This window comes from Barbus barbus (genome assembly GCF_936440315.1).
Source record: "Barbus barbus genome assembly, chromosome: 24".
NCBI lineage: Eukaryota > Metazoa > Chordata > Actinopteri > Cypriniformes > Cyprinidae > Barbus > Barbus barbus.
In genome coordinates this window covers 7,685,386-7,705,811 of record NC_136752.1, presented here as the reverse complement: position 1 = coordinate 7,705,811, position 20,426 = coordinate 7,685,386, and the positions used below count along the sequence as shown (strand labels likewise).

The 20,426-nt window shown below is 38.6% G+C and overlaps 2 protein-coding genes across 2 annotated transcripts; both read right to left on the bottom strand.

Annotated features, from left to right (window-relative positions):
• Positions 1-5,744: 5,744 nt before the first annotated feature.
• LOC306844109 (proton-coupled zinc antiporter SLC30A1-like) lies at positions 5,745-13,099 on the bottom strand. The gene is made up of 2 exons (XM_079376027.1): positions 12,301-13,099; positions 5,745-7,988 (listed from the first exon to the last, which is right to left on the bottom strand). Exons 1-2 carry the CDS (start codon positions 12,905-12,907, stop codon positions 7,096-7,098), a joined length of 1,500 nt encoding a protein of 499 aa, XP_079232153.1. The 5' UTR covers positions 12,908-13,099; the 3' UTR covers positions 5,745-7,095.
• Positions 13,100-13,796: 697 nt separating this feature from the next.
• LOC306844110 (serine/threonine-protein kinase Nek2-like) lies at positions 13,797-20,162 on the bottom strand. The gene is made up of 10 exons (XM_079376028.1): positions 19,899-20,162; positions 19,712-19,815; positions 19,175-19,392; positions 18,108-18,348; positions 17,713-17,795; positions 17,445-17,571; positions 16,754-16,976; positions 16,019-16,073; positions 15,084-15,160; positions 13,797-14,268 (listed from the first exon to the last, which is right to left on the bottom strand). Exons 1-10 carry the CDS (start codon positions 19,906-19,908, stop codon positions 14,057-14,059), a joined length of 1,350 nt encoding a protein of 449 aa, XP_079232154.1. The 5' UTR covers positions 19,909-20,162; the 3' UTR covers positions 13,797-14,056.
• Positions 20,163-20,426: the final 264 nt, after the last annotated feature.

Genomic DNA, 20,426 nt, shown 5'->3' with positions numbered 1-20,426 from the left:
TTCACATTTTGGATGTCTCCCTATTTGACCCTTTCATTTTAGGTCGTGGAAGTGTGAAATTTCCACCTGAAACCAGTTAAACACAAATCCCGCCCCACATCTGATTCAGAAGATTATGTTGTTTACACAATGTACCTCAAACTCTAACTTTACACCATAGTAATACATTTCGACAGGTAGCATTACTATTATTTCCATCCATGGGTTTTTCTGAACTGAATCCAGGAAGTTTGAACTTTTCTTGACAGGTAACTACATGTCGACTGATAGCTTTGGGATGGGATAACTGGTTTGAGGAGAAGAAAATAATAATCATGCGTCTTGGGCTGTATTTCAAAATGGCCTCCATACCTTCATTCAATATTCCTTCCATTACTGCACTAATATAGTCCACTGAATAAGTGAGTGAGCAAACTCAGACACTGGGTTGGGAAACACTTCAATCCACCTTTTCCCAATGCCCCATGGTACTTTTCTTGAAATATGGAAGTAACTGGGCACAATAAGGTGACATTATTCTCCTTACTCCTCAACCATTGAACATCAAAAGCAAACTTAGAAGAGTAGAAGTTTTAACAAATTACTATCAGAATAATTCCAGAAGCTCAAGAATCTTTCAGCAACAACATGCGTTAAACACAGTACCCCTTTACTTTATAATCTACATTGGTTGCCTGTTTTTGTTCGCATTCAGTATAAAATTATTTTGGTAACTTTTAAATGCCTTCATGGACTTGCTCCCCATTATCTATCTGAACTGCTGCACTATTATAGACCTTCTCACTCTCTATGGTCATCTGATTCAAACCTGCTTTACTGTACCTTGTTTTCATTTGGTATCAATGGGTGGTAGCTCTGAAACTCAGGAATCCTCTTCCACCAGTTCTTTGCAACACCCTCACTATAGGCTACTGTCGTTCAAATCTCAACTAAAAACCTTTTCTTATATAATTTCCAGCCTTCTGATTAATGTTTTGCTGTGAAACTACTGGGTTGTGTTGTACTTTCTGGTTTTACTGTTAAGTCTCTATGTATGCATTTGTATATGTATGTACTGTATTCATGACTCGAAGCTTTGTTTATGTATTTTCTCCTTGTACAATGACCTTGAGCTTGGGAAAGGCACTTATAAATAAAACCTTTATGACAATTACGTATTAAAGTGCTGTGTGCAAAAATCAAGAAAGACATGCGAGTATTTGATATAGAAACGAGAGCAGACTACAACTAATTAACAGCAAAATACAAGAAAGAAAGAAAACAATTAGGAGGAACAGAACACAGCTAATGGACTAAAAAGAGATCTTGTCACACATATTCTGTGATACCAATGTCACATTAAAAAACCAAGCGTTATATTATTTTCCTGATGGATAAATACACAGCAATTGTGTTTATCCGTCAGGAAAATAATATCAGCAATTTAAATCACAATACACTTGTTCAGACAACTCTTTTAGGCATCTGCCCGAATGGCGAGCAGCAGTGTTTTACAGAGAGCAGCTGTCATTCATTCTTGCCTTGATGTGATTTGACGCGAAACCGCTCAGACATTCACAGCTGTTCTCCTGCCACAAACCCCTTCCCTACCAGATTAAGTCCTGCTAATTCTGTTCTCCAAGGAGAGATGGAACCTCTAAGAGAAAAGGGAACCACTTTGGGATCTACAACACATGGCTTTATGCTGCCTTCATGTTCTGTTGGAATGATCATAAATATATGAACATGAATGAACATAAACGGCCTCTTAAGTCATATTTAAGGCTGGGAAACTCAGATACCTGACTTTCAAAGTTGGGCAGGTCAATATCACAGTAGAACAATGACGAATGTTTTTTGAATTTGGTTTCCCACAACATCTATTGCTTACATTAAATATTTGATGCATATTGTATGTATGAACTAGGAAGTATGAACATATTAGCCGTTTCTGTCAACACTGCATTGGCTCCCCCTCAAACATCGTATAGATTTTAAAATCCCTGAATGGCTTAGCTCCTCAGTACCTGAACGAGCTCTTATCACATTATAGTCCTCCACATCCGCTGCGTTCTCAAAACTCTGGCCGTTTGATAATACCTAGAATATCAAAATCAACTGCGGGCGGCAGATCCTTTTCCTATTTAGCACTCAAACTCTGGAACAATCTACCTAACACTGTTTCGGGAGGCAGATACACTCTGTCAGTTTAAATCTAGATTAAAGACACATTTCTTTAACCTGACTTACACATAACACACTAATACACTTCTATTATTCAAATCCATTAAAGGATTGTTAGGCTGCATTAATTAGATCAACCAGAACTGGGAACACTCCCCATAACACACGATGTACTCGTTACATCGTAAGAAGAATGGCATCTACGCTAATATTTGTCTGTTTCTTTCTTATTCTGTGTTCTAGGGTTCGTGTCCGGATCAGATGGTGGATCGGCGCCGGCGGATGATGTTTGCGGCCTTGATCGTCAGCGGAGGCCGGACACCTGGATGAGCCCCGGGGACATATCCCTAGTGAAGACCTTGACTAAAAATACAATAAAAATAAAACAAAATAACAAAAAATATATTAAAATACCTAACTACATAATTGTTAGAAATTGCAACAATATAAAAATAGAAATATAATATATATATTATATATTTAAAACTTTAATTAAATCAAGAATTAAACAATAAATAAACAATAATATCCTGGCCAGAGGAGAACTGGCCCCCCCACTGAGCCTGGTTTCTCCCGTAACAAACTCGTAATTATGACTTCAGAAATGGAAATCTGGACATTTCCAAGAACAGCACCATGAAGGCTGCATTCCACCTAGAAACAACTTCTCAAGCACTTTTCTCTCCAGGTTCACACCCTTGTTTATGTTGTTTCTGTGTGTGATCTGATCACCGTGAACTTTATAGCCTTGCTGCATATTGGGCTGTTGTTTTAATCTCAGTTTCTTGTATCAGCTGTGAGAGGAATGCGTGTGGTTTGGGTGAGGTTCTATAGCCCATCTCCTGTCCTGTGGACCTAAGATGTTAAGATCTCCTTGAATCTCTTGGAGACACATGTGAGATTATTGGGATATTTCTCTTAGGAGAAACAGCAGAATTAAGCAGAAATCTCCATTTACACCCCATTTAGTCTTTACATAGCGTTTGAATGAACAGTAAGTACCAATAATTATAATTTAAAGAACATCAACTAAAACTGAGAAATCACAAATTTAAAGATGCCAATGCTAGTCATGTCAGCATAAAACAGATGTTGCAATCAAACAAAAATATTGGGTAAGACTTTTTTGAATTTCATCCAACGGTTGTTGGCTTAATCATGAAAAGTGTAAGTTGCGTAAATAGAGAATTAAATGTGGTTGTCTTAAGTGCAGTGCAGCCTGCATACATCAGCAGACAGAAGTCATATCACTCATGTTATGATATTTTGATGAAAGATTATGAGGTTAAAAAAGGTACTACTTTGGTATAGGGACCAATTCTCACTATAGTTGCTTATTCGCATACATATTGTTAACATATTGGCTGTTTATTAGTTCATATAAAGCACATATTCTACATCCCTAAACCTGCCCAATGCCTAAACTTAACAACTACCTTACTAACTATTAATAACCAGCAAATTAGGAATTTATTGAAGTTATAGTCGCAAAAAGTTGTAGTTAATGGCTTGTTAGTAAGAATTAGACCTTAAAACAAAGTGACAAAAACAAAAAGTACAGAAAAATGCATTAATTAATTCTTTACCAGTAACATGCATTAAAAAAATTAAAATTTGAAATATGTAACAAACACAGTCAGTGCAGCTTGGGGGTTGAAATTGCTGGAATTCATCTGAAATCTAATGTTATTGCTTGTTAAGTCACCTGAAGTACATGACATTGCACTTATTGACCTCAGTGAGATCAAAGTCTGCATATGACTGTGGTTTGCAGCAGGCAGTGAAGCATAATCTCTTGCCTCATTATTACTCTCCTGATCTCACCTTCTGCTGTACTAAGGCCACTCTCAATCTACAGAAATGATTCTCATTTATCTCTGCAGGAAAGTGGATCTCGAGAGCCAGATTTGAGTGTCCCTGACCCAAGATAAAGATACATACTCCACTGTTGGATTATATTGGGATATTTACATGAAGACTGCATATTCTGAGTCTTTAAATGGAAATTCAGCTTGCATAATATTGAGGAATATTTTGACTGTTCTTCACAGTGAAGGAGGTTTTACATTGAAGGAGATTGCTTTATAGGATTAATGTGAATCTTTCGGCAGGGAAACAGGTGCTTGGTTATGAAAGCAGGCTTTTGCTGAACCTCTCGGTTAGTCTGCAGTCATGTGATGGCTTTGATGAGCCAGAGAGCTGTTGTGTGCGCTTAATTAGCAGGCTGCATGTGGCTTTCATGCAATGGAAATACCGTTCTCTCTCCTTTTTTTCTTTTATTTGAGCTATATAGCTAGTTTCCATCATGACTAAAGGTTCTGTAATAACCGACTGAATGGAGTCTCTGTCTTTTACCTTTCAGTCACATTTTTATCAAACTAGAGTTGTGCTGAAAGTCTCTTCAACCACAGACTTTAGACGTTATCTAGTATTTGTCTTTAAAGTTATTACAAAATTAGGCAACACTATTTATCTTTCCATTTCACAAGACTGTCAAGGATATTATGTTTAAAATACAGTGAACGTTTGTGGCCCACTGAAACATCATTGTAGAAACGAAACCTTTTTTGTGTGTGTGTGTGTGAAAAAAAGTGGAAGCTGGAATGTAATGTCAAGATAGATCTACAGTACTGAGACAAAATGTTACCACAGACTTCTTCATAGAAACAGTTTTTGCAATATAAGTTCTTTTTAGTTATATGGTCACTATGCCTAAAAACTAGAGCACTTTGCCAAACATCGTCCTCCATCCAACTGTCCATTGTTTGAAGATGGCAAGGTTTTGTAGCAGAGGTAGAGTTGTCAGCAGTTATATAGCAAACAATGACTGAATCAAGCCAGACTGAAGTCTTATTTGAAATGTTACTATTGCTATACATTTACCAATGAGTCATAGTGCATCTGATAGCAATTGAGTTGAATTGTCAAGGGATGATGTTAGAACTCCAGAATAAGCAAGTCATTCTGCATTGCTTAATGTTGTTACACTATAATGGTATACTATTTATTTTTGACTTTAAATTTAATTTTACTTTATATACTAAATGTGGAAGGGTCAAAATAATTAATTGTGAAAGGTAAAATTAAGACTAATTTAAACAAATTGTATTTATTTTCGTTAAATCAAACAATAACTGGTGCATTCCCTGTTACATGCTATAACTTCTATAAATTCACATTACACCATATTGGTATAATCTACTTTAGGATTTATTTGCTCTTTGTCTTGGAAACAAACAACACATTTCTTGGTTACATGTTGAATTGACAAACAGAATGTCTTTGTTCTAAAATAGTTTTATTTCTAATTATTTTCATTTTGTATCTCTTGGTGGAGTTAAGGCTGAAGCCGAAATGAAGTCTGATGTCCCCCAGGGATCAATGCTGAGCCCGCTGCTCTTTAGCATTTACATGTTTCATCCTGGCCAGCTTTTAAAGTTGACTTAACCTGATTTATAATTTTCATAGAGCTTTTCTATTCATTGTATGATGTTCAGGTTTCACATTCTATTCATTACTTGGTCAAATCAAATAAACCTCGACTGAATCCCTTCAAAAAAAAAAAGTGAAGAAACAGACATTAATTGAACAGTACCAAACAAGCATGTTTAATTTACGACACATTTGACAGTAATATATCAAAAAACATTTCCGCTGGCATAGTACTTTTAAAATCCTCCGTGATACAAACAATCCGTCAGCACATTTATAGTGTAAGCTCATCTTTCCTCTACAGATTTCTAAGAAATTCACTAAACGACTAATAATAAAGACTAGTAGTATTTCTGTTTTTCATAAATTGCATATTTTCACCAAATGCTAAAGTTTGCAGATATAAATAGTGTCGTGAAAAGCTGATATATATTTTTCACCAATGAAGGCCACTGAGTAGATTGTGCGACACCCCAAATAATGTGTTCAACCCAAATCTACTTCTGTGTATTTCAGAAAGCAACTCCCTTGTCTTTTGGTTTACAACGTTTGCTTGGTTTCTAAAAGCTTTCCATATAACCACAAGTATATTTGGTCATGCACAAATTAATGTTTTCCACAAATCGGAGGAGGTCCCTTCACTTTTACGACAGCATGGAGAAAACATGTCACTCTCCGGCTGTCCCCAATATTAATTTTTTTTTACAGCTCGTTTTGACTGACAACAACAGAACAAACAAGGCATCAGCTTTTATAAAAAAACAATAAGAGAAGGTTTGTCTAGTTCCTACACTGACTAGATTCAGTGCTATAACACAGCAGTTTGAATTATAGGCATGGTGAAGTACTGTCGACACATCTTCTGAGGTCTAATAAGAGATCATCTAAAAAAAAAAAGTGAAAGATTGAACAGCATCTTTGAAAACATCATCTAAAAATACTCTCGGTTAAAGCATAGATCATTTGTTGTGAAACTTTTTTTTTAAACCTCTATCTAATCTTACAAAAAGTTATTTGAAAAAAAAACTAAGAAAAAAAAAACTTAATTACCAATAACTTAAATACATAAATTATTACATCTCACAAAATCGAAAGTTTATATATGACTAAGAAAACAAACAAAGTGTGAAGAATAAAACAGAAAACACATATGGGTAGAAAATACTGGTCCAGACATCTCTACTTGGTCCACCAGCTGAACGTTAAAATTGCTTGTCGTTGCATTACATCCACAGCAAGGACACAAGTGTCTGATGTCCTGTATGAAGAGAAGCTTTGGCATGGACACCAATCAGAGGCGGTAAACACACATGCAGCCTATTTATATTGTCTGTATGTTGGTGTGGTATCTGAGACATAGGGCTGTGTGGTGTATGCGTGTTATCATGAGTGTGTTTGGGCTCAGTTCTTCTCACAGCATGGCAGAAATTGGTCAGCTGATCCAATAAACATCGGCACCCTTAACAGAACAGATTGTCCTGTGTCTAACCTGTTTCTTGCTCACAATGACGATTCCACCTCCCTAGTCATGATGGCAATGGATTCTGGCCTGCTTGTTTCCTCCACAGACTCGCTGATGATCTCTAGAGATGTAGCAGAAGTACTGGTTACCGTTGGGGTTTTGGTTTCACACGATTTCTTCGCATCTACAGCTCCATCAGGAGGCTTTGCGGAATCAATGGCGCCACAGCAGAGCTTTGGGGCGCACTGCGTTCTACAGGAGAGCTCGCAGAGCGAAGTGCGAGACTCAGAGTTTACAGTTACGAATTCTGGTTGAATGGTTGTAGCGTGGATGCCCTCATCGTGGAAAAAGTCCTTGATACGCTTGGCTACGTCCATGTAGGACGTGGGGTCGTGGCATTTGATGTGTGCGGTGGCGATTATTCGACTGCCTGCCAGCTGCCAGATGTGCAGCTCGTGCACTGCCAACACGCCCTCCAGTTCCTGCAGGCGAGCGTTGAGCAGATGCATGTCGATTTGCTTGGGCACGGTCTGTAGAAGGATAAGTGCAGACTCCTTCAACAATGGGTATGTGGTGTAGAAGAGGATGCAGACCATAATGATGCAGAGTGTGGGGTCAAGATAAAGTACCCAACAGGGTCCTGCTATTGTGGGGCCGTTAGTTACAGCACTGCTGATATTGAGTGAATGGTCTGCGCAATGTTGGCCCACACAAGGGTTCTCGCAGATTTCGCCCGGCTTGCATGGATTCCATACCATTATGAAGATGATGGCGTTGATTACCACTATAACCGAGCCAAGAGCGTCGCCCAGCACATGCAGGAAAACACCCCGCATGTTGAGCTGGGATGCTGAGTCGTGTCCATTCTCGAGCTCTTCGTACGGAGCGCTGCCGTTAATCTGCAAATCCAGGCTGTCACTGCGACACATCTCTACGGAGGAGAAATAAAGCCAGTATGAAAATTCAAGAAAATCTGCACAAAAGAGCAGTTTGTATATTTTATTTGAAATTAATCAGCAGTTACACTTTGCTCCATTTACCTTGGATAGACAAACTTTTCAACTTCTGATGAAATTTTTAATAAATTTGAGGAAATGTGGGTGTATAAAAGCACTGGAATGCTTCACTATTTGTACAACTTGTTTGTATTCACAGCATTCCTGACAATAGTATGGGAGCAGTGTCAAGTGGAATGTGGTGTGGAGTTACATTATTTGATGAGAAGGATTTTTTTTTTCTTTCTTTTTTTGAAAGACTGTCTCTCTGGCTCAAAGTGTGTCTCATGCCAACTAGCAGGGAACAAGTGAAGAACAGAAAATTGTAGCTGGAGGAGCGATTACAAAACACTTTGAGAGGAGAAGGGAGGGGCCTAATGGCTAGAGAGTTGGACTCGTAATCCAAAGGTTGCGAGTTGGAGTCTCGTGTGTTCACGTGCTCAATAGATACATCTGTGATTGGCTTCAATGACCATCGCTTCACGCTCTTCACAGGGTGCTTTATTGACCATTGAAGCCAATCACAGATGTATGTGTTGAGCGCGTGAACACAATGACCAATCAGAGCTGTTTAAGAATCTGCTCAACAGCGCTCACATCTTAGCAGGAAATGGACGTTTTTAAAATTCCAATACCGAATGGTATCACGGTCAGTACTTTTGACAACACTAAAAGGAAGTGATTTAGAACAATGTTTTTAGCCATACAAACAACATTGGACCCCACTGACTTTCATTATAAAGATAAAAACTAAGCTTTTTCACACCAAGAATGATAACAATAACTGCAACAATAACTATATTAGCATCCACATCATCGCACAGTAACACACTGCAGTCATTTCCTGCTTCAAATGCTCAAGCTCTTTACAGGGACAGTTCACCCAAAATTTTTAATTCTGTCATCATTTACTCACCCTCAAGTAGTTCCAAACCTGTATGAATGTCTTTGTTCTGCAGAACACAAAGTAAGATATTCTGAAGAATGTGGGAAACAGCGCAGTTATATTTTTGTGCTGGTACCTTGGCTGTCTTAGGCCTGTCGTGTATATATAACTAACACTAAAACCGCCAATAGGCGAGGACAAGTCCCTGAGGGACTCATTGAATTATTCTTTCAAACGATTCATTTAGAAACAAAGCAAGCGATTATCTTTATCAATGCATCATTGAATGAACATGATTTGTTCAAAAACAGATTCATTCAACAATGCTCTGGCTTTGTTTGGAACCATTTTCGGGGGTTTTTTGGGGGGGGGGGGGTCTTTGTAATGTCAGCTCACGCACTTAACAATTACAATATTATTGTAGACGATACATTATGCATACCAGTGGACTTCAATTGGCTGTTGATGTGTTTTCATCAACTGAAAACAACATGTTCTGAAAGTGAGTCCAATAAAATCATTGCTCTATGTTATTATAATTGGAGCTATAGTGTAGACTTCCCTATTCTCAGAATTAGAACAATTATTAAAACTTAATATTTATAGTTATCGTCCTTGGTGTGCAAACCAATGTTATGTTCTTCAAAAAGCCTCACTAGCAATGTACGCACAGAAGCCTCGGACACTGAGGCCCGTGGGTGATATAACCCATCTGTTAATCTCTCATGTGATATGACCCATCTGTTCATCTTTCATCTGGAGTGTCTTAAACATGCAAACAGACAATTCCTCTAGATAAGCCAAGTGACTGTTTCAGCTTGTATTTGGAATAAACTGCTTTTCTTGAAAGAACATATCTGGTTACAATTCTGCTTATCTGATAAACACAGATAAAAGCACAGAAAGAAAGTGTTTGCACATGATCTTCACAGGTAATGAGCTGCCATGCCATAATATTGTTGCGAATCCATGGAAACTAAATTTATTTAACCTAATTATGCAAGAAGCATAAGGTTGATTGTTGCTTAAACTATCACAAAAGCAGATTAATCAAATAAATAGTGTGTGATAATGGACAGGCAAGCAACAGACGGAAAACCTCTAAGGGCCGTGACACACCAAGTCATTGGTCAGTTGGTGTTGTCCAATGGCGGGCCATTGTTGAGCATCTGTCGGCACAGTTTTTTGCAGTAAGTTCCTCACCGTTTGCACTAGTCAGGCGGCTTTTTGGCCGATGGAGAATGTTGAACTGGCGTTGGTGAGAGAGATCACTCTGATTGGCTGTTTAGCTTAGCAAAGCAGTGCACAACAAGGAATACAGAAGTGGACAACCATCCTTATTTTCACCTCCTGTTCTTCCTTTCTTCTTCTACAAGAACAAGACCAAGGACTGATAATGCCAGTTCCATTTGCATCTTATTAGATATATTTTAATAAAAAAAACAAGTTCATATGCTTTAAGCGAGAAAATAACGAAAACGGTAGCTTATGGTTTACAGTTTGTATACCAGCAGTTCTACTTCTGGTTTTCCATTTTGAATAACGAATACAGACTACTGCCACCTGCTGGTACAGATAGCTATTTCCAAAAATGCAGGCACAGAATGTATGCGCTACCGTAATTTTACGAAGCTTCAAGAATATTTTTTGTATGCAAAGAAAACAAAAATAACGACTTTATTCAATAGTTCAGCTCCGCTACATCAGCGTAGCACCATTTTGGAGAATATCCGCTGGATGGAAACTGAATACGCTCATCTGCGTCAGCCACACCGCACGGATACGTCTTCTACGCATATTTACACTTTGATTTGAACGAAAACAGCGCATCCGGTATGTGGCTAACACAGAAGATCGTATGCAGTTTCCGTCTAGTGGATACTCTCCAAAATGGCGCTAGGGTGACGCGGAAGAGACGAATTTGATATTGGTCGTTTTTTGTGCACAAGAAGTATTGTCGTAGCTTCGTAAAAGTTATGGTTGAACCCCTGATGTCACATGGATTATTTCACCGATCTCCTTGATACGCTTCTGGACCTTGATCATGTAAGGACCCTTGCTGTCTAAGGAGGGTCTGAGAGCTCTCAGATTTAATAAAAAAATATCTTAATTTGTCTTAAAAGATGAACGGAGGTCTTGCGGGTTTGGAACAAGGTGAGAAATTAATAACAGAATTTTCATTTTTGGGTGAACTATCCCTTTAAGTTTGGATTGTTCACTTTCATATTTATGTTCAAAAATGGGGGTGACCCTTAAGGGGTTAAGAAACTGAACTGTCAGCTGACCACCTATGTGGCTTAGTTTATTTTTGACAGTCCTCAAACAAAGACCAGAACAGTCTCCATAGTTACGACCAGCATGATCAGTGATCATGTCCAACAGCACTGTGACCTCAAATTCCTACACAGTCTTAATAAAGTACCAAACTACCATCTCTGCATTTATCTATATATATATATAAACAATCAAATCACAGTGACCGCTAATACAAAATCACCACAATTCGACTGCAGTAATAGTACAGTAACGATATGTTACCAGAAACCATACAAGTTTCATTTAGTAAAGTCAACCCTGCTAAAAAACGGCCAAAACCAGCCTTAACTGGTTGACTAGTTTTTGCTGGTCTTCGGGCTGGTTTTAGAGGAGTTTTGACCACTTATTTAGCTGGCAGGCTGGGGAATCAGCTGAACATCAGCATGACCAGGGGTGCGTTTCCCAAAAGCATAGTTAGCCAAACTATAAGTTCCATTGAACTCTATTGGTAAGGACGGAACTTGTGACTATGGTTGTTTCTGGGAAACGCACCCCAGCATAGGTTGGTTTTAGTTTTTTTCCAGTAGGGAAACCACTTAAACAGTTGTGCATTATAATTAAGACACTTTCTTACAGGCATAGTTTATCCAAAAATGTCAATTTTGTCATCCTTCGGTCACCTTAATGTCATTCCAAACCACTAAAGTTAAACAGTTTTGGTTAGCACTCTTTAAACTAACTTAGATGACTCCTGGTAACCAGTGCTGCCACTGACTTCTACTGTATGGACTAAACCCCCATGGAGACATTTCTCAAAATATCTTTATGTTCCACAAAACACAGTCATACAGGTTTGAAATGACAAGAGGGTGTATAAATGACAGAATTAATTTTGGGGTGAACAATCGCTTCAGTTTAATGAGTTTGTTGCCAGTGGTTGCATATTAACAAACATGAAACAAAAGCTCGAAGAATAAAGTTTTGCACACGTTTCTCCCGTTACACAATCCTACATCAACCTGATTAATACATACCGATCCCGATTGTTTTGTATAATTAAGAACATCTATCTTGTGATCATATGAATAAGTTTTAATGACACAAACCCGATTTATCGGCTCTGCTCCTGTCCGGATCAACGCCTTTAGGGCTGTTGTTCTGATTCCCGACCAGATTATTGGTCTCCTCGCCCGCGGTCCGACTATCCTCCAGCGTCTCACACCGGCGCACCTTCCCGTTCTTGTGTTTTTTGTGTCCCCCGTGGCTGTGTCCTCCGTGGGAATGGCCGTGTCCGCCGCCTCCGGCGTGCCCATGAAAGAGACAGAGCCCTATCAGGTTGACCAGCAGCCCCGCAGCCCCCACCCCAATCACCACCTCGGGCTTCTCGATCTCATGGGGCTCGGTGAAGCGCTCGACGGCCTCCAGGATGATGGTGAAGCAGAGCGCGGTGAGGAACACGGCGTTGACCAGCGCGCCCATCACCTCGGCCCGGATCCAGCCGAACGTGTTTTTATTGGTGGACTGGGTCTGTTCCGCGAAACGCACCGCCACCAGAGCAACGAGCAGCGCGATCACGTCCGACAACATATGAAAGGAGTCCGACAGCATCGCTAGAGAAGACGTGATCCGGCTCACCACCACCTCCACGATGAAAAAGCCGAAGGTGAGCGACAGCATGCAGAGCAGGCGAACCCGGGTCGGCGCGCAGGCCATGATTCCGCCGCGAGATGAACACAGCTGTAAATGAACACGATACCGCTTCGGGTTAATATCCCATAACTGAACTCGTTCACGCCAGCAGACAGTAAGCGACTGTTAGATCCGGTTTTGTGCTCGTCTTCTGTCTCCGGTCTGCAGACGGCTGAAACTTTGCACCCGGACCGGCGAACTTTCCACACGGAACACGCTCAGCGTCAGGCCACGCCCACACTCGCCTGCGATTGGCTGAACGCTTGGGATCGAGGATAATTTAACTCGTTCCAGGAAAAGCGAAGAACTGCGCTTCTAAATTCAGACCCCTTGTCCAAGACCCACACTTCCCTGATAGCGCACGTACATCACAGAGAGGTCTATTTGACGCCTGCAAGACGTATCGTTTTTAGAGTGTTTGCTCCTCTGCAATACATCTATAGGACGTTTCCTTTTAGAAGTCAAATAGATGTTTATGTTTTAGAATGCACAAAACTGACATCTTACATCTCAAGTGGCCAAGACCGCAAGTGTGGGTATTTGGACAAGGCAAGAGTACCCCTCGAGCCATGACAGCACACATACGTCTGTTAAATATCTCTTGATCTGGAAAGCATCTGCTGTGTTCAAACGTCTGACAGACGTCTTTCAGATGTCAGTTTTACATACATTCTAAATCAAACATCTTAAAGACATCTAATATACGTCTATTTAACATCTGGTAGGAACCGTCCTATAGACGTTTTTTTGCAGATGATCAAACACTAAAACATAAGTCTTGCAGATGTAAATGCAGACTTCAAACAGACGTCTCCGTGATGTACGTGTGTAAACTTTAAATGTTGGCTATTATGCTTACGAAGCCCAAAACGGCAAATATGTTCAGTTTTAACGAATACAAATAAAACAGATAATATTATCAACCCTTTATTCTATTAAAACAGTATATCCAAATAAAACATATAAAATTACAAGAATGCAACACATTATCTTTGATAAAATAATCCAGTGCGATGACCAAAAATGAAGTGTTGTTCCACTGTACTGTACAAATGCTGCAGCAAATAAATAAAAGCAGAAATCTTATTCCCTAATGTACACAACATTAAATAAAAAATATTCTTGACTTGATCAGACTAATGCACCACTTTCAGTGGACATTGTGGTTCATGGTTAGCGGATGACCTGCATTTCTCTGGGCTTTGGAGAATAAATCTTTTCTTCTTCACCAAGAGCCTGTATACGCATGTTAGCCCATTGATGCCTCTTTACAAGACAATGCTCTTGAGGTTTAGCGATCAGTCTGCTCTCAGGTCTGCTGTTCTCCTTGCCATCTCCTGCAAAGTGAACTCTCTTCTTTCCCGGAGAGATGTTCTCTTCATTCTCTGTCAAAAACAGAATTATGTCATTCTCATGCTTTAAATATAGAAGTATTTTCTTTCATTACAGGATCTGTAACCCAAATAATGTTGGCTAAAAAGACTAAATTCAGTCATTGTTGCTGCACGCTGCCCTCCTCAGCCTTCACAAGTGTAGCTTCATCACTGTCAGACTTTCAAAATCTTTCATCACTTGAACTGAGATTATTATAATAATTTAATTTTAAAGCACAGCCACCACAAATCAGACACTAGCACTTTTTTACTTTGAGATTGTTCTGAGGTTAAATACAGATTTAAAGTCATAACAAGAAATACTTTAATACCTATGATACATAAATTTTTTTACATAGCTATGACAGGAAACACTGGCATCTAACGATGCCTTAGAAAGACAATTTATCTTAAATACATAAAACACAAATAGGAAATAAAACCGTTATCGAATAAGCATGTCTTATTCTGTGTTTTAAACTCCTGACATATTGGCGTCTCATTTTAGAGCGGTCAATGCAATTTGTGAAAAATATATTTGTGAAATTATTCAGATGCAACTCCCTTTGTAATGGTTTCCATTTTCATAAGTAACTAATTTAACTACACATTTTTTCTCAGTAAAGTAACATATATTTTGTAATTAAATTATGTAATGATATTACATGTTATTCTAAACGTTTGCCCAGTAGCATATATAAACAAATACCAGGCACTAACACTGAGCATTAAAATTACACTCAAAGCACTGAAATAAGACCAAAAAAACAATACATGTTCAATCATCTTAACAGCATTAATTTCTATATAGAAAAATGGTTTCATACCCGCGTCACTGGAACTGAGTAGAGACAACGCCCTCTGCTGCCGGATTAAATTATATGCCTTCAACAAGCTCTCAGCTCTGTTAGAGAGCAATTACAACGATATATTATTAACATTACCATATGTGAACTTGTGCAGCGCATGATTAATGTTTAAAGGGGTCCTATTATGCTTTTTCACTTTCACTCAGTTTGTAGTGTGTATGTTTGGGCATAAAAAGAAATACAAAGTTACAAATCTCAAAGTCCACTCCAAAGGGCGATATTTCGTTTTTAAAAATCTATTTTTAAGAACTACAACGAATGGCTCATTTGGACTACAAAGTTTGGACTTGTTTTCCTGTATTTATGATATCACTAAAATAAATCCCGCCTACGGAAATTCAAATGGTTGGCGGGGCGGGTTGGGAAGCTTGGTTGAGCACTGCACGTTTCAAAATCAAAACCCGGTGCGGGTATTTTTTATCATCGTATTTCTGATGGAAACCAACTGTTTTCAGAAAATTGTGGATGCCATTTTCATTTAATCTTGCATGTAATGTCTGATAAAGCAGCGTCTGTGAGCAGAGCTCTGCTTTGTGTACAGCGTTACCGGGGAAACCTCGATCTCTCCCGCTGGCACATAATTAATTTGCGTATATATGCCGCCAACAAATAGTGTAAGTCTGTGGGAATATGGTATAAATAAATTCAACTGTATAACAGTTTCAGTTTAATTCATGTTATAAAGTTAGAATTGAGCCGTTTGTGTCAGGCTGGGGAGAGAGGTATTGTAATTATGTAAATTACGTGAAAAATAATGCAATTTTCGAACCACCAAGCATGAGAGCATGTTCTAGTACACACCCAAAACAAAATCAAGACTTTATAAGAGCGCATAATAGGACCCCTTTAATGCATTCATGTGACCATTTCAGCAAAGAAGGCTATACATGTACCTGGCCAGCTTTTCATTTGATTGCTGCTCTCGGACACACAGCTCCTGTTCCCTTTCTGGGGGAGAAAAGAGAGAGAGAGAGAGAGAGAAAAAACGGTTAATTACAAGGTCTTGCCAATTAGCAGCATTTAAAGGGTTAGTTCACCTAAAATGATCATTTCTACATTATTTCCTCATTGTCATGTCATTCCAAACCCATAAGACTTTTGTTTAACTTCACAACACAAACGAAGAACCTGGATAGATTGAACCTGGCCCATTGAAAGCCCATGCAACCAAAATTTGGTGAAATACACTGTAAAAGTAAACTATATGAATAGAGTGGTTTAATCACAGTCTTCTGAAAAGATACTATCACTTTATTTCATAACAGAATTAATTTAGACTTTTCATAAAAATTAATCAATGCACATACATAGAGCACATCAAATTTGATAAATGGAAGCTCAGATGTACACGCTTGACAAGAACCAATGAGGTTTGTTTTCGGATGTTAAGAAAGCACATATCTTTTGTGTTTGTGTTTCGAAGGTTAACAAAAGCATTATGGGTTTAGAATGATGACAACAGATGTTTTTTATTGAATTTTTGAAATGATTCCCATTTATTTTTAAAACCTTATTTTCATCTGGGGTTAAGTATGCCAATGTTTATCACCTGACCAACTGTGATTGGAGGCAGGCAGATGTTAGTTTGAGGTGTAAAGAGGCCTAATAAAACGTAAAAGTAGACGTACGCTCTAGTCTCTGCTCTCGCTCTTTGAGGGCCTGTTCACGCTCGCGTAGAATCTGCTCCTTCAGCCGCAGGTCTGCTAGAAGCGACGGCTCTGGATGTTTGGGCTGCTCTACATCTACGGATCTGCGCCGCTGCTTCTCCTGAAGCCTCTTCTGCTCCTGGGTTACATAGCCCGAGATCAAGCTGTTCTGCAGAATGGACTCCACCGAGGGCCTCAGATAGTCCTAACAAAACAGCCAGCCAGAATGTGACACAACAGCACACAAGTCAATGTGAATGGAAAAGATTAATCGAGATTTTGAAATTCTAACAATAACACAAGGCCTTTTATACAGAATGCATGTTTGCATAAAAAACAAAAATAGCAGGGCAATCACATTCGTCCAGCACATTTTACATAGAATATCAATGGGAAAGCAGTGCAGTGGAACGCAAAGACTCATTCTGTGTGAACGGCCTCGTTGAACGTTTTGTCAGGCTTGCTATTTCCAATGTTCAATTCAAATCTTACAATTCTTTATGTTCATCACCCAGTCACACAACTGACCGACAGTGGCAATTCAGCAAGTGTTTAATGAGTTAACAGTGACCCTTGATATTCAAATTCACTTTGACTTTGGCCTTCTGACACAAGTTCTATTAAAAAATAAATAAATACAAATTCATGGTACTTCTGATAGAAATGACTTTACCTTTAAGTTGAGCATTTTTGAAAGAAGTGTGTTCAGATCATCAGAGTATCTGTATGGGATTCGTCTGAACTTCCCTTCTCTGATTTTTCCAGCCAGTTCTGTTTGGTTGTATGCTGTAAATGGGGGACTTGGGGGTGGGAGATTTAGGATTGAATATAGCTAAGTTTAAATTTTCACTATTTTGTATAATCACACAACCAGCCTGTATTTAATTGAGGTCAGTGTAATCATAGTAAAAATATAAGGACAATAACACATGTATACTTACGATAAAGCACATAGTTCATAGAGTAAACATCCCAAAGACCATATATCTGATTTTTCATTGTAGGACATCCGGTTAATTTGTTCCTGTGAATACAAAAGGAATAAAACCGAGAAAGCCAAGTCAGTAAGAATATGATGAAATATGGCACAAGTAATCAGTTATGCAATGCATGCCATGACAAGATCAACAGTTTCTCTGCATTTTGAAGCTTGTTTAGATAGGTTGGACTATCAGGAGGGTTGGGTCAAAAAGCAGAATATGCCATCAGTGTATAATAACATCTGTCAGGAAATATGCACTTAAATGTATATTTTACACTCGCCCATTTTCCCTCATCACAATCCCAGTGATCTCTATCTTCTCTTTTAAACACATTTAAATGAAAGAACGCTTACCGGCGACATGTAATATGGAGTTCCAACAAATGTTTTAGCAAAGCTTGTATCATGGTTCAGTATCCGAGCTAAACCAAAATCGCCAAGTTTTACATTCTGTTTGACATCCAAAAAGATGTTTGCGGGTTTCAGGTCACGGTGCAGTACTGTACTGCTGCCGTTACTTCTACCATGGCACTCTTTTAATGCCAGGGACAACTGTGCCATCACACGCAGGATGAATACTTCTTCCAGGTATCGTCTGCAAAGACAATGGAAAAGAAACAAACAGCTTAAACAACAACATAACAGTAGCAGGGTTTCTGCAGGTAAATTTAAGACCAAGAGAAGAATATTTTAACTAATAAATTTAGTGGAACGCAGTATGTCAATATGTTCTCTAAATGTAACAGAGTTGTATTTTCAAACTTCAAAGTGTTGCTAATACCTCTTCATATCGATCTTCATTACTTTTTAATTGATTTAACAAAAAATAGCTTCAAATAGGCTTGAATAGCTTTGCTCCCAACTTCTAGAAATATGGAAATAACTTTTATGGTACCTTCTGATCACACTGTGAAAAAAAAAAGTGATATTCTTCTACTTCTAGATACTCCATCGTCTTATTTTCCTCAGTTTTTATCTTATCAAGGCAAATGTCTAAAGATTTTTAAATCCACATACATTTACTTGAGAAGCAAAATGATACAAGTCTTGTTTTCTGTGAAAATTGAGTTTATGAAAAGAACAAATATCTGGAAATGAACTTAGGAAAAATGTCTTTAAACAAGTTTTAGTTCTTTATTCACAGATATTTGTTCTTTATTTTAAACAAACTCACTTTTGTTCAATTCCTCAAAACACAAGCCATTCATTTTGCACCTCATGTGCATCTTAATTTAGGAATGTTTAGATATTTGTATTGGAAAACAAGCCATAAATGCTGAGGAAGGTTTTCATTTTAAGCAAAGCGTGCCACATTTAATACCACAACTTTACCACTTTCTGCTCCGATTTGAGACCTTTATTTGTGAAAGTGTGGGTTAAGACTTCAAGACTTGTAGAAGCCCCGAGTAGCTTCATTTTACCTGTCTTTGATGCATCTGTTGATGAGACTGGCGAGATCTCCACCCTCACAGTACTCCATCACTATATATAATGTTGTGTTCGTCTTATCTATAATTCTGTCGTAGTATCGGACGATATTTGGGTGCTTCAGCTCACGGAGCAAATTGACCTCCGACACCAGCATCTGTTTCTCTGCCTCAGCCATGGTGCCATAGTCCAGCACCTTCCAAACCAGGATCTAAGGAGATCAGAAGACATGGTCCAAATGATCCAGTGGGAAGAGACACCAATAACTACCATGTGATCATTCACAGTACCCCAAATTATTTCAACTTCACTTAACTATGCACTAGATCACAACATGTCACAGCAAACAACATCTAAAAACACCTTGTACTATGGAATATGAACTGATATTTTATCTAATAAGGACATTCAAAAAAAAAAAAAGTTACTTAAATACCTAAATATTTTTTCATTTTCTGATTTTGATTTAGGCTTCTAATATGAAAGTACATTACAACAATACCATACTGTTCAATCTGTATTTTATTGACCTTTGCATCTGATTTCCTCCTGATTTTCTGGCATTTCCCATAAGATCCACATCCTATGGTGAGCATCACCTCATAGTCTTCAGTTTTGGTTGGCATCTTGCAGACTAATAACTCAACAGAGCTCGATTATTTATCATGTACAAACTGTAACGTTACTAACAAACACATCAGGATTCAGTTCACTCACCGTAATACATTCACTTCTCGTCCTTTGTGCTTAACTTCCGGTGTCTTGTATTGTTTTAGTTTTTAAAACGTTAGTTTCTTGTTTGTGTTGAGAAACAAGCAAGCCGGATTTCAAACGTGCTCACGCGCTGGATTCTGATTGGCTAGACTTGACCGCTGGCGGTGATCTCATTGGTCCGTATGAGGACACAGCGTGCACGTTGCCAAGGGCTGAAGAACCGCGAGAACGCGCGGGAGAGTATTTCTTAAAGAGACAGTGCGAGCGCTGCGTATATAAATAGTAAACATTGAACGGCCAAGTTTTACAACTGTAAACATTAAACTTTACGTTTTAACTTTAAATCATAAGTTAGAATTTCTCCCATCTTGTTTTTGGACACGTTTCCTGAATATGTGACCCTGGACCAGTCATAAGTAGCAATAGTCAAAATTATTGTTCTTTTATGCCAAAAATCATGACGATATTAAGTAAAGATCGTGTTCCATTAAGACATTTTGTAAATTTCTGACCCTAAATATATCAAGACTT